Below are 15,000 nucleotides of genomic sequence, written 5' to 3'. Positions count from 1 at the left end.
ATCAGTTCCTTGCGTGTGTGTGGCGTGTCAGGTGATCAGTACCTTGCGTGTGTGTGGCGTGTCAGGTGATCAGTTCCTTGCGTGTGTGTGGCGTGTCAGGTGATCAGTTCCTTGCGTGTGTGTGGCGTGTCAGGTGATCAGTACCTTGCGTGTGTGTGGCGTGTCAGGTGATCAGTACCTTGCGTGTGTGTGGCGTGTCAGGTGATCAGTACCTTGCGTGTGTGTGGCGTGTCAGGTGATCAGTACCTTGCGTGTGTGTGGCGTGTCAGGTGATCAGACCTTGCGTGTGTGTGGCGTGTCAGGTGATCAGACCTTGCGTGTGTGTGGCGTGTCAGGTGATCAGTACCTTGCGTGTGTGTGGCGTGTCAGGTGATCAGACCTTGCGTGTGTGTGGCGTGTCAGGTGATCAGACCTTGCGTGTGTGTGGCGTGTCAGGTGATCAGACCTTGCGTGTGTGTGGCGTGTCAGGTGATCAGTACCTTGCGTGTGTGTGGCGTGTCAGGCGATCAGACCTTGTGTGTGTGTGGCGTGTCAGGTGATCAGTACCTTGCGTGTGTGTGGCGTGTCAGGTGATCAGTACCTTGCATGTGTGTGGCGTGTCAGGCGATCAGTACCTTGCATGTGTGTGGCGTGTCAGGCGATCAGACCTTGTGTGTGTGTGGCGTGTCAGGTGATCAGTACCTTGCGTGTGTGTGGCGTGTCAGGTGATCAGTACCTTGCATGTGTGTGGCGTGTCAGGTGATCAGTACCTTGCGTGTGTGTGGCGTGTCAGGTGATCAGTACCTTGTGTGTGTGTGGCGTGTCAGGTGATCAGACCTTGTGTGTGTGTGGCGTGTCAGGCGATCAGTACCTTGCGTGTGAGTGGCGTGTCAGGTGATCAGTACCTTGCGTGTGTGTGGCGTGTCAGGTGATCAGTACCTTGCATGTGTGTGGCGTGTCAGGTGATCAGTACCTTGCGTGTGTGTGGCGTGTCAGGTGATCAGTACCTTGTGTGTGTGTGGCGTGTCAGGCGATCAGACCTTGTGTGTGTGTGGCGTGTCAGGTGATCAGTACCTTGCGTGTGTGTGGCGTGTCAGGTGATCAGTACCTTGCATGTGTGTGGCGTGTCAGGTGATCAGTACCTTGCGTGTGTGTGGCGTGTCAGGTGATCAGTACCTTGCGTGTGTGTGGCGTGTCAGGTGATCAGACCTTGTGTGTGTGTGGCGTGTCAGGCGATCAGTACCTTGCGTGTGAGTGGCGTGTCAGGTGATCAGTACCTTGCGTGTGAGTGGCGTGTCAGGCGATCAGTACCTTGCGTGTGTGTGGCGTGTCAGGTGATCAGTACCTTGCGTGTGAGTGGCGTGTCAGGTGATCAGTACCTTGCGTGTGAGTGGCGTGTCAGGCGATCAGTACCATGCGTGTGTGTGGCTTGTCAGGTGATCAGTACCTTGTGTGTGTGTGGCGTGTCAGGTGATCAGTACCTTGCGTGTGAGTGGCGTGTCAGGTGATCAGTACCTTGCGTGTGAGTGGCGTGTCAGGCGATCAGTACCATGCGTGTGTGTGGCTTGTCAGGTGATCAGTACCTTGCGTGTGTGTGGCTTGTCAGGCGATCAGTACCTTGCATGTGAGTGGCGTGTCAGGCAATCAGTACCTTGCGTGTGAGTGGCGTGTCAGGCGATCAGTACCTTGCGTGTGTGTGGCGTGTCAGGCGATCAGTACCTTGCGTGTGTGTGGCGTGTCAGGCGATCAGTACCTTGCGTGTGAGTGGCGTGTCAGGCGATCAGTACCTTGCGTGTGAGTGGCGTGTCAGGCGATCAGTACCTTGCGTGTGTGTGGCGTGTCAGGCGATCAGTACCTTGCGTGTGTGTGGCGTGTCAGGCGATCAGCATCTTGCGTGTGAGTGGCGTGTCAGGCGATCAGTACCTTGCGTGTGTGTGGCGTGTCAGGCGATCAGTACCTTGCGTGTGTGTGGCGTGTCAGGTGATCAGTACCTTGCGTGTGTGTGGCGTGTCAGGTGATCAGACCTTGCGTGTGTGTGGCGTGTCAGGTGATCAGTACCTTGCGTGTGTGTGGCGTGTCAGGTGATCAGACCTTGCGTGTGTGCGGCGTTTCAGGTGATCAGTACCTTGCGTGTGCGTTGTGTGTCAGGCGATCAGTACCTGGCGTGTGTGTGGCGTGTCAGGCGATCAGTACCTGGCGTGTGTGTGGCGTGTCAGGTGATCAGTACCTTGCGTGTGTGTGGCGTGTCAGGTGATCAGACCTTGCGTGTGTGTGTGGCGTGTCAGGTGATCAGACCTTGCGTGTGTGTGGCGTGTCAGGTGATCAGACCTTGCGTGTGTGTGGCGTGTCAGGAGATCAGACCTTGCGTGTGTGTGGCGTGTCAGGTGATCAGACCTTGCGTGTGCGTGGCGTGTCAGGTGATCAGTACCTGGCGTGTGTGTGGCGTGTCAGGTGATCAGTACCTGGCGTGTGTGTGGCGTGTCAGGTGATCAGTACCTGGCGTGTGTGTGGCGTGTCAGGTGATCAGACCTTGCGTGTGTGTGGCGTGTCAGGTGATCAGACCTTGCGTGTGTGTGGCATGTCAGGTGATCAGACCTTGCGTGTGCGTGGCGTGTCAGGTGATCAGTACCTGGCGTGTGTGTGGCGTGTCAGGCGATCAGTACCTGGCGTGTGTGTGGCGTGTCAGGTGATCAGTACCTTGCGTGTTCTGGCTGCCGTCTCCTCGTCCAGGTGATTGATGAGCTCTGACAGGTCATTGTTCTGGAACATCAGCAGTTCCGCCCATTTCTGCAGATACTGATCCACTGTGACATCAGAGGAACCACAGACGGCCTGCAGCTGACGCCAGTGCTCACACACCTGCACACACACACACACACACACACACACACACACACACACACACACACACACACACACACACACACACACACACACAGGTGAGACACACACACACACTGGTGAGACAGACACACACCTGCACACACACACACACACACACACACACACACACACACACACACACACACACACACACACACACACACACAGGTGAGACAAACACACACACATGCACACACACACACACACACTCTCTCTCTCACTCACACACACACACACACACACACACACACCTTCTCTGACAGGAGCAGTCGTCTCCTCTTGATGATGTCACAGCGGATGGCTCTGCGCTCACGACACACAGTTTCTTCCAAAGTCTGTTTGACGCGCAGAATCTCCAGCTGGACATCAGAACACTCTCTACACACACACACACACACACAGATGTCAGCTAAAGGTGAAGAATAAACACACCAGCGATGTAAGTGTGTGTGTGAGTAAGAGAGAGTGTGTGTGTGTGTGTGTGTGTGTGTGTGTGTGTGAGAGAGAGTGTGTGAGAGAGTGAGAGAGTGTGTGAGTGAGAGAGTGTGTGAGTAAGAGAGCGTGTGTGTGTGTGTGTGAGAGAGAGTGTGTGTGTGTGTGTGAGTGAGAGAGTGTGTGTGTGAGTGTGTGTGTGAGTGAGTGAGAGAGTGTGTGTGTGTGTGTGTGTGTGTGTGTGAGACCCGTCTCTGCTGCTGAAGGCCTCATTCGTCACGGCCTGAAGACTCTGTAAATTCTGCACCAGGAAGCGGCGCTGCGCGTGTCGCTCGGCCAGCAGGGCTCTCTGATTGGCCAGAAGGACATCAAGCCCCTCCTCCAGAACACCCTGAGGCGGAGCCACAACACACATTATATATGAGGTGCTGCGCTGGTGCTGAAGTGCTGCAGAGAGGATGGTCACCTGACAGCTGTAGTACTGCAGCAGGAGTGTGTGTGCGGTGGGCGTGTCCAGCTCCTCCTCTAGCTCCTCCCCCAGGATGGTGTGCAGCTGGAAGCGGCGGGTCAGCGCCTGCCTCCTCTGGGCCTGAGCCGAGGCCAGCCCGTGCCGGACCCGCAGCCGCTCCTGCAGCCGCTTCTGCTCCTGCTCCTGCAGCTCCACCAGCAGAGCCCGCACATCCGGCCCCGCCTGCGGACACGCCCACAGGTCACATGATCATCACGCCCTCAACATATCACACACCCCACGCCGGACACAAGCTCTCATGTTCTCGTCCAGCTCCACGGCGTTTAATATCACATACACTGGGCAAAAGAGTCTTTAGTTCTCCCACTTCAAAAGACGAGAGAGGCCTGTAATCGTCATCATAGCTACACTTCAACTATCCAGAGTTCATTTTCACAGCATATTTTGATTTAGTTTTAGGGCGTTTCACACCTGAAAGTCCGAACCGAAGTTCATGTTTTGATACATTTTATACATTGGGTTAGTTTTGGTTTGGTTTCTCATTGTAATTATGTGAGTGCACTAAAGAACTGCACATGACACACGCGTGTCCACTCGTCTTCATCATGTGGGGCATCTGGACTCTGATTGGTTTATAAACGGATGTGCTTTTGACGCGTCTTTGACTAGAGTGAATGAACGGACTCATATCACCGCCACTATTGAACAGTCGCATTGTTGACTATTTTATTTTCGTCACGTTTAAAAGTGGACATTTCAAGCTTTATATTCACATATTTCTCATGTTTGTGAGACAGTATCTGCTGAGTTTGGGTTTATTTGAGACTCCAGTTCATGTGTAAAGCATGTGATCGCTCCCGCCATTATTGTCTGCTATAGACTATTTGCTTCTTATTTATTAAATCCAGACAATTATCTGATTAAATGTTGATAAGATACAATTTATACGAAACAAAATTCACATTAAAGAAAGGCTTTCTACGCAAAATCATAAAAATTTTTGTTCAAAATGATTTCTGACCTTCTGACATATTGCGCATCTTTTCACTTTTCATAATCAATCTAGCCTAGATTGAATTTAAAAATAACATTATAATATTTTTACATAAAAAACTTCCTGTAAATGTTCTGAAAGTCTGAACCGAACCGAAAATGCTTTCACACTAGAAACGACCCGAAGCTTTGCTCAGTTTGATCCGGATCGAGACTCCCTCTTTTTATCAGACCGAATCTCGTCTGTTTGTTCGGCCGGGTCAGGGCAGGTTTCACATCTGCAATTTTGATTCGGACAAAACTGAAAAGTCCGAAAATCCAGACCAAACAAGGCAGGTGTGAAAACGCCCTTAGTCATATTTTAGTCGCCTGAATTGTTTTTAGTTTTAGTCTAGTTTTAGTCGAGTAAAATCTAATGAGTTTAGTTAAATTGTAATACATAAAAGGGTTAGTTCAGCCAAAACTGTAAATAGTGTCATGAATGACTGAGCCTCATGTGGTTGGACACCCGTCAGACCTCCGTTCATCTTCAGACACAAATGAAGATATTTTAGTGTAAATCTGATGCTCTGAAAGGCCTCCATTGGCTCAACTTTACACTCTCAAGACCCTTAAAAGACACTAAAGACTAAAGTTACAAAGTCCATCTCACTACAGCGGCTCTACAATAACTTTATGAAGACGAGAATAGTTTCTGTGCGCAAAAAAACCCTAAATAACGACTTATATAGTGATGACGATTTCAAAACACGGCCTCATGAAGCTTCAGAGCGTTATGAATCAGTGAGTCAATTCAGCGGTTCAGAGCGTTATAAATCAGTGAGTCAATTCAGCGGTTCAGAGCGTTATGAATCAGTGAGTCGAATCAGCGGTTCAGAGCGTTATGAATCAGTGAGTCGAATCAGCGGTTCAGAGCGTTATGAATCAGTGAGTCGAATCAGCGGTTCAGAGCGTTATGAATCAGTGAGTCGAATCAGCGGTTCAGAGCGTTATGAATCAGTGAGTCGAATCAGCGGTTCAGAGCGTTATGAATCAGTGAGTCGATTCAGCTGTTCAGAGCGTTATGAATCAGTGAGTCGAATCAGCGGTTCAGAGCGTTATGAATCAGTGAGTGGATTCAGCGGTTCAGAGCGTTATGAATCAGTGAGTCGAATCAGCGGTTCAGAGCGTTATGAATCAGTGAGTCGATTCAGCGGTTCAGAGCGTAATGAATCAGTGAGTCGATTCAGCGGTTCAGAGCGTTATGAATCAGTGAGGCGAATCTGCGGTTCAGAGTGTTATGAATCAGTGAGTGGATTCAGCGGTTCAGAGCGTTATGAATCAGTGAGTCGATTCAGCGGTTTGAATCGCCAAATTTCAGCAGTTTGACACGCGATCCGAATCAAGATTCAACTCACTGATTCATAACGCTTCAAAGCTTCATGATGCCTTGTTTTGAAATCGTCATCACTATGTTTTAATTTTTTAATACTTTCATATTTTGAATTGCTTTCACTGTCTGCCGAGTGTCTGCTTTAAAACAAGACCAGATGTAGGTCTATATTCCAAAGCATTCTTCAATTACAGCGCTTTAAGTTTGGATAGTGCATTTTCATGACTATTCTCAAAAAGGGGGCTGACAGTTAAGGGGTTAAATAATTTATTTGCAAATTATGGTGGAAAATAAGTATTTGGTCAAACACACACACACACACACACACACACACACACACACACACACACACACACTCACTCATCACCTGTGTCTGTGGTGTGTGTTGCAGCAGTTGTTCTGCGTGCTCCGCTTCGCTCATGTGTCTTTGCTGCAGTGAGTTCATCTCCTCCTGTGTCTCCAGGTTACACTGATGTGCCAGCGCTGCCACCCGCGCCCTGTGCTCCTCCTGGACCTTGCCCTCCATGCCCACGATCTGCCCGTGCAGAACCCCGAGGACACGCCCCTCTGCCCCGAGGACACGCCCCTCCGCCCCAAGGACACGCCCCTCCGCCCCAAGGACACGCCCCTCCGCCCGCAGGCCCACGCCAGCCAGCAGCAGCGAAACCAGGCCTTCGAACATCTGCACCCGCACACACTCCAGCGCCACCGCAGCGCGCGCCAGCGTCGACACGTTCAGGCTGGAACACACACACACACACACACACACACACACACACACACACACACACACACACAGACACACACAGACACACACAGACACACACAGACACACACAGACACACAGACACACAGACACACACACACACACACACACACACACAGACACACACAGACACACACACACACACACACACACACACACACACACACACACACACACACACACACACACACAGACACACACACACACACACACACACACACACACAGACACACACAGACACACACAGACACACACAGACACACACACACACACACACACAGACACAGACACAGACACACACACAGACACACAGACACACACACACACACACACACACAGACACAGACACACACACAGACACACACAGACACACACAGACACACAGAGACACACACAGACACACAGAGACACACACAGACACACACACACACACACACACACAGACACAGACACAGACACACACACAGACACACACACACACACACACACACACAGACACAGACACACACACACACACAGACACACAGAGACACACACAGACACACAGAGACACACACAGACACACAGAGACACACACTACTGCAGCTCATGGGCAAACACAATCAATATGACACACATTACATTTCAATAGTGAAATAGTACAATAGTGTCATTAAAGAGCAGTGTTGGAGAAACGCATTACAAGTAACTTGAGTTACGTAATAATATGACTTTTTCCAAGTAACTAGTAAAGTAACGCATTACTTTTCAAATTTACAACAAAATATCTGAGTTACTTTTTCACATTAGTTTGACTGACAGCTCTCCTGTCCTCATGTTGAGTTAGTGCAGAGGTGTGTGTGTGTGTGTGTGTCTGTGTGTGTCTGTCTGTGTGTGTGTGTCTGTGTGTGTGTGTCTGTGTGTGTGTCTGTGTGTGTGTGTCTGTGTGTGTGTGTGTGTCTGTCTGTGTGTGTGTGTGTCTGTGTGTGTGTGTGTGTGTGTGTGTCTGTGTGTGTGTGTCTGTGTGTGTGTGTGTGTGTCTGTCTGTGTGTGTGTGTGTGTGTGTCTGTGTGTGTGTGTGTGTGTGTGTGTGTGTCTGTGTGTGTGTGTCTGTGTGTGTTACGTCACCATTAAATAATATCTCACGACATCTCTTTTAATACCTGGCCAAAAAAAAGGGCGGTAAATTCTGTCAGTGGTCTTATTTACGCCAAGATGACCCGCAAAGTGATGGTCATGAGCTAAACTCAAAACCTTATCACGAAAAGAGACTGGAACAACCATTAGCAGGAGAACTCTCCACTCATCCTGCGCTGAGGCCATAAGAGGTCTCCACTTGCGCATTAAGACACCATCTCGTAAAAAATAGCTGTGCGGCGAATGCTCAATGTCTTCTTCAGACTTAGCTTGAAAAAGAAGAAGACAGAGCTGGGTCAATTTTCTGTTCCTTAATAAGCTGCTCTCGACTCATAGACAAATTAAGAACATCAGAAGGAAACGACAGTGAGGCAGAATTCAAAAGTAAATCACTGTCGCTAGAGAGTGAAGGTCGTGCAATGAAAGTTTCACTAAGATTAAGTTGATCCTCAATTTCATTCTCTTTTTCATTTTTCGCCATAGCACGCGTAACCCCGCTAGAGGAAAAAACATCAGGGAAGTTAAGTGACAAGTCATCAGAACATGTTTTTAGAGATGCATGAGACACTATGGGGCAAGGCAAAACTTTTCCACCACACTAATCGTTACCAAGTAGCACTGCTACATTTTCAATAGGCAAGGAAGGGCGTACGCCCACGGTAACATTGCCAGTCACAAAGTCAGACACAAGAGAAATCTCATGCAAAGGGACATTAACATACCCCATTTCAAACCCACGTACAAGAATACTATCACCAGTAAAAGTCTTTTCACTGAAAGGCAACACATCTTGCACGATAAAACTCTGTGAGGCGCCAGTATCACGCAGAATTTTTACAGGAATTTTTACAGACAAAACCATCCATTATAAAAGGTGCAAAACTGTGACTGTCATTATTAGCATCGTCCCCACTCACAGGCATGTTCGAAACACACAAACCCACCTCCGATCGATAAGAAGCTGCTTGACCTGCCGCCTTAAGGCCTGTACACACCGGGACGAATATCGCGCGCGCTTATCGCCAGCGTCTTTCGTGCCGTTTTTCGGCGCGTCTTGAGTGTTCACACCCAAGCGATTTCCACTGGCGCTGCGCCGAGTGAGCGCGCACATTCAGTCGATGCGCTCGCGGTACACAAGATGGAGCTGCGGCACTTTAAGCCTCTGACACTCGCTTGTCACACAGAAGGAGAAGAGAGACAGTATTTACGTGCTTGCCAAAACCATAGACATATTATGTATATGGACAAAACCATTCACACACTTTTTGCTAACTGGCAAGCAGCATTAGCAGCCCATCTTCTTCTTTGTCTACTTACTACTTCTTCGTCGTATCAATGTGTGCTCGGCAAGACCGTTTTGTGCTTGAGCGCCACCAAGTCGTGTTTTACTGTCACTTCAGCAGCTCCAGGCACGTGAACAAAAGCGCCGATCTCATTGGTCGGACAGTTTTTTACACGCCGCGTCAAAATAAAAAAACGAACCCGAGGCGTTTTTTTAAAAATGACGCTTTTACGCCTGGCGTTTTGCGCGTCGGTGTGAACACTCATTGTTTAGTCCCGAGGCGTTAAACGTCGGCGATAAACGCGTGCGAAAATCGTCCCGGTGTGAACAGGCCTTTATTTTTACGCTTCAGAGAATAACACTCAGCCAGAACATGACCACGTTTCTTACAGTAGGCGCAGGTCGGAACTGTAGCGTTAGACCCCGACGAACGCCGGTCTGGAGAGCGGCCAGAAACAGGCACATTTTCTCTTGACATCTTGGAGAAATTTGGTTGATTAGAAACATTTTGTGAAAATTTAGGATTAGAAGGAAAACACTTATGTGTGAGTACATCCTCGTCAGCAAGCACAGCCGCACGAGCTGGAGTCAAATTCTTATGCTCACTGACATGGGTAGCGACTGGTTGAGGAAGACCGTTTTTAACATCTTCAAGAATCATCAGATCACGAAGAGATTGAAAAGTTGTTACTTCTTGAGAACTAAGCCAGCGATCAAATAACATTTCTTTCTCTCTTACATACTCGACAGAGGTGAGAGCTTCAGGTTTATAATAACCACGAAACTTTTGTCGATAAGCCTCTGGCACAAGAGCATAGATGCGTAAAACAGCATGTTTGACTTTATCGTAATCTGCTGCGTCTTCAAGAGTTAATGAGGAATAAGCTAATGAGGAATAAGCTTCCTGCGCTTTCCCAGTGAAAACACATTGTAACGTCATGGTCCAAATTTCTTTGGGAAATGTTGTCGCTACGCGTTCGAAATGTGCAAAAAATTGATCAACTTCGCTCTCACTAAAAGGTGTAACGAGGCGAATGTTACGAGTTATATCAAATTGATCTGACTTGAATGGAACACCAGCCTCACGGGCTTTCAGCTCGAGCTCTTTAATACGCAATGCCTGCGCAAACTCAAGATCTTTCAATCTAAACTCGTGTTCTCTTTTCTCTCGTTCTCGTGCTGCCTGTCTATCAGCCTCCAACCTAGTCTTCTCGCGGTCCCATTCAATCTCCTTTTCTCTTAACTGTAAACGTTTCAATTCTAGTGCTGCTTTACTAGGTGAAGGTGACGAATCAATACGTTTACCCTGATCGGGTGATGTAGAAACATCCGGAGACACTTTCCTAAATACGCCAAGTTCTCGCAAATCTTCCATAAGTTTATCCTGCAAATCAGCCTTGGAAGGGCTACCACTCACGTCAAGCTTATAGTGGCCAGCGATTCTAACAAGGTCATCACGCGTAACATTTAACAAAATATCCGGTGAAGGAGCAAGAATAAACGCGTCTAAATCAAACATTACGAGTGACAAACAATTCCCTAAACGAGCAAAAAGGGGAAAGAAAAAAAAAATGCACCAACAAACTACAGCCATAAAGAACAAAGGGCGATTCAAACACATGCGGCTCACAGCGCGCAGTGCGACCACCACGGAAAAAGATTTTCACAAAAGGAAAATCAGAGAGAGCTAAATTTTTTTTACTAATATGGTTCAAAAATATAAAACATTTGACCCAGCGGTGGTTGCTGAGGGAACGCTGGCGCGTTTGGCTGCCGCTCCTCTCTCCCGTTTTTACTGAACTTTTAGTGTTTTTATCGGCTAGCGACAAGTGTAAATGAGGGTTCTTGGAACTGTGGAAATCCCCTCTTTCCACACATATCTGAAATGCGGAACTACGTGCAAATCCTCTGCCTGCTGTCTGCACTTCTGACTTATGTCTGCTGGAATCAACCTTACTGTGGCCTGGCCCTGGATTTACAAATCCACAAGACTGTTGCTGACGTGGACTTTGGCATTATGGATCTAAGGTACACCGCTGGTAAACTGCTGACCTTAAATGGGAATTATTACTTAGCGAATGATACCTATGAACTGTGCCGTGATGTCGGAATTCTGCGACCTACTCGCTATATACATCGCGCTTCAAGGCGCAGGTTTACTCACTCTTCAGCGGATGCCATTTGTGTGCCCATATTTGATCGGAAACCCCGCAGATCGTTCTCTAACGATGTTGATTTAAACAACTTGTCAGCGCTCAACCGAGTGGAATGCCCTTTGTCATCTTCTATGCCCCCGCTAAAAGCAGCGCTCGTTAATGCACGATCTGTGAACAACAAGGCTGTACTTGTATCGGACATTATCATGGAGGAGAAACTCGACTTGGTGTTTTTAACGGAAACCTGGCACAAACAGTCTGATGGACTTTTGTTTAATGAACTGACCCCAAATGGTTACGGACTGTTCGATTCCCCGCGTCTCTCTGGCAGAGGTGGGGGCATCATCGTGATTTACAATCAACAAATCAAAATAAGCCCTGTGGTCGTTCCCCAGTTCAAATCTTTTGAGTGTCTCGTCCTGAACGTCTCTACTTCCATCTCTACGGCCATAGTTACCGTTTACAGACCTCCTAAATAGGGTTGGGTATCGTTTGGGTTTTTTTCGATTCCGGTGCCAAACCGATACTTTTAAAACGGTTCCGGTGCCTAAACGGTGCCTGAACCGATACTTTTTTTTTTTTTTAAATGGCCACAAAACGAGGTGGATAACATTAAATGGCTTTTTATTTATTTATTTAAATTGAACCATTAATTAAAAGTTTAATGTATACTTAAATGTATGAATATAAATAAATACAAAACACAATTGACTTATTTACAAATTATAAATCGGAATCTGGAATCAGAATCGGAATCAGAATCGGATCTGTCGGATTTACAACACTTGAGTTCATTCTCGTCTTACAAAATACATGAAAGTAAGTGACCAGTGAACTGGAAGAAGAATAGAGTAAACGATATAGCTACTATTTAATGTGCATGTATCTGATGTGAATAAAACATGTAACGTTAGTCAAATTATAACCGTCTGAAAGGATTGTCATTGCCGCTTTCATAGACATCAGTGTGTGTTTTTTGCTAGTACTTATGAGCATTTAAATGTCTGAAACCTGAAATAAACATGATGTGGTTGAAAACACTGAATAGTTGTCATGAGTTGTGATGTGACCAGCGCTGAGCGTCTGTCTCTGGCTCGGTGCCAGCCAAAGCACCCGAAAGCACGTTTACATTTTGGCACCGAAATGAGGAACCGAAATCTGCGTTCTGATTCGGTCCGGTACATACCGGTTATATAAGTACCGGTGCCATATTGGAACCGGATTTCGGTACCCAACCCTACTCCTAAATCAAGAGAGGATTTTTTATCTGAATTTGCCGACTTGCTGTCGATGCTATGCACTAAGTTTGAAAGAATGCTCATTCTGGGGGATTTCAATATCCATATAGACAATAAAGACGCTGCAACGACGAAGGACTTTTTGTCCCTATTGGACTGTTTTGATTTGAATCAGCTGGTGGACTGTCCGACTCATGTCAAGGGACATACCTTAGATCTGGTCATTACCAATGGTTCTTTTTTGTCTCAGTTATGCGTATCTGACTTTGGGTTGTCTGATCATATGGCAATTGTTTTTAATATGGTCTTGACACATCAAAGTAAACCTTTGTCTCGAACGGTTAATTTTCGCAAATGGAAATCTATCAATCTCCCCGATTTTTCTGCTTCTATAAATTCCTCACTGAATAGTTTTTCACCAGCAGCTCCTTTGGAGGATAAAATTTCTCTGTTAAATACAGTCCTTTCCTCAGGCTTAGACACATTTGCACCAATAAAATCTCGCACAGTGGACTTTGTCCGCTCCGCTCCCTGGTATACTAACGAGCTGCGCTCTATGAAGGCAGCTTGTCGTAAGATGGAGCGTAGGTGGCGTATTTCTGGTCTTAATGTGCACCATCAAACTTGGAAGGACCATTTACTTATTTATAAAACTGAGATAGTATCCGCTAGGTCCCAGTACTTTTCTCAGATCATTGTCAATAACCAACAAAATCCCCGTCAATTGTTCCATATTATTAATAAACTGCTCAAAGTCAACAATACTTCTAATATGTTCGTTTCAGATCACCTTTGTAACAGATTTCTTGACCATTTTAGCTCTAAGATTGACAATGCTCGCAAAAGCATCACTGCAGTCTCTCCTGTTTCCTCTTTTACTATCCCTCACTTTTCCGGCACACCTTTTTCTACATTTTCCTCTCTGGATCTGGAATCTCTCACTAAGGAGGTTTCACGAATGAAAGCAGCCACCTCCATAGTGGACCCTATTCCAACTCAGTTGTTTAAATCATGCTTTGCCTCTGTGGGTTCTGTTGTTTTGTGTATAATAAACGATTCCCTGAGTACGGGTGCTGTGCCAGAAGCATTTAAAATTGCTGCTGTAACCCCGGTACAAAAAAAAAACGAGTGCGGATTTTGACAACCTCAACAATTTTCGTCCCATTTCTAATCTTCCATTTCTCGCTAAAATTCTTGAGCGTGTAGTTGTGTCCCAATTGCACACCCATCTCACTGCGAACAATCTCTTTGAACCCCTACAATCTGGTTTCCGCAAACTCCACAGCACGGAAACGGCGTTAGTTAAGGTTACTAATGACTTACTGATTGCTGCGGACTCTGGCCGTCTTTCAATATTGATCCTTCTCGATTTAAGTGCAGCGTTCGACACTGTGGATCACTCTCTGTTACTCACTCGCCTGAAAACCATCTTTGGGGTAACGGACACTGTATTAAACTGGTTCAAGTCTTATCTCTCAGATCGGCGCCAGTTTATTTCCCTTGATGGACGTCAGTCTAAAGTTGGTTCAGTTCAATTTGGCGTACCACAGGGTTCAATTTTGAGCCCCCTTCTTTTTAGCATGTACATCTATCCTCTTGGCCAGCTTTTACGATCCCTCGGTCTTAAGTTCCATTTTTATGCAGATGACACCCAGATCTACATCCACACTAAACCGGATGATAATTCAGCCATAAGCTTTCTAGAAAACTGCATATCTGAGGTAAAAATCTGGATGTCACAAAACTTTCTGTGTCTAAATGGTGATAAAACCGAGGTAATGCTTATCGGTTCACCCCTGCAAATCAACAAATCCAGTCATTTTGCTCTAAAAATTGACGGCTCTGCTCTGGAGTTTCAAACTAAATTAAAAAACTTGGGGGTGATATTTGACAAAAATTTATCATTTGACCCGCATGTCCAAAATACAGTCAAAAATTCATTTTTTCACCTCAGAAACATTGCAAAACTACGCCCCATGCTATCTGTTCCTGTTGCGGAAAAATTGATTAATACTTTCGTATTTTCTCGCATTGATTATTGCAATGCGCTTCTGAATGGGGTCTCTAAAACTACCTTAAATAAATTACAGTCAGTGCAAAATTCGGCCGTTAGAATTCTCACACGCACCAGGACTAGCGAACACATCACTCCAGTTTTAGAGTCACTGCACTGGCTTCCTGTCAGGTTTCGGATTGATTTTAAAATTCTTATGCTGACTTACAAGGCCCTTCACGGCTTGGCGCCTCAATACTTATCCGAACTTTTAACTGTTTACACGCCTAGACGTAATCTCCGCTCCTCTGATGCGGGCCT

The 15,000-nt window shown here is 46.7% G+C and overlaps 1 protein-coding gene across 2 annotated transcripts in view; it reads right to left on the bottom strand.

Annotated features, from left to right (window-relative positions):
• Positions 1-15,000, bottom strand: part of LOC307140384 (limbin-like) — a 66,151-nt gene that overhangs the window by 21,728 nt on the left and 29,423 nt on the right. For both annotated transcript variants that reach the window (XM_079839894.1, XM_079839895.1), the window contains exons 9-13: positions 6,496-6,868; positions 3,761-3,985; positions 3,543-3,685; positions 3,114-3,240; positions 2,677-2,838 (exon numbers count right to left, since the gene is read on the bottom strand). In XM_079839894.1, the coding sequence (XP_079696020.1) occupies positions 2,677-2,838; positions 3,114-3,240; positions 3,543-3,685; positions 3,761-3,985; positions 6,496-6,868 (1,030 nt within the window). The remainder of the gene's footprint in view (positions 1-2,676; positions 2,839-3,113; positions 3,241-3,542; positions 3,686-3,760; positions 3,986-6,495; positions 6,869-15,000) is intronic.

The sequence above is a fragment of the Gobio gobio genome, assembly GCF_949357685.1.
Source record: "Gobio gobio genome assembly, chromosome: 16".
Classification (NCBI taxonomy): domain Eukaryota; kingdom Metazoa; phylum Chordata; class Actinopteri; order Cypriniformes; family Gobionidae; genus Gobio; species Gobio gobio.
This window is presented reverse-complemented; position numbering and strand designations above follow the sequence as displayed.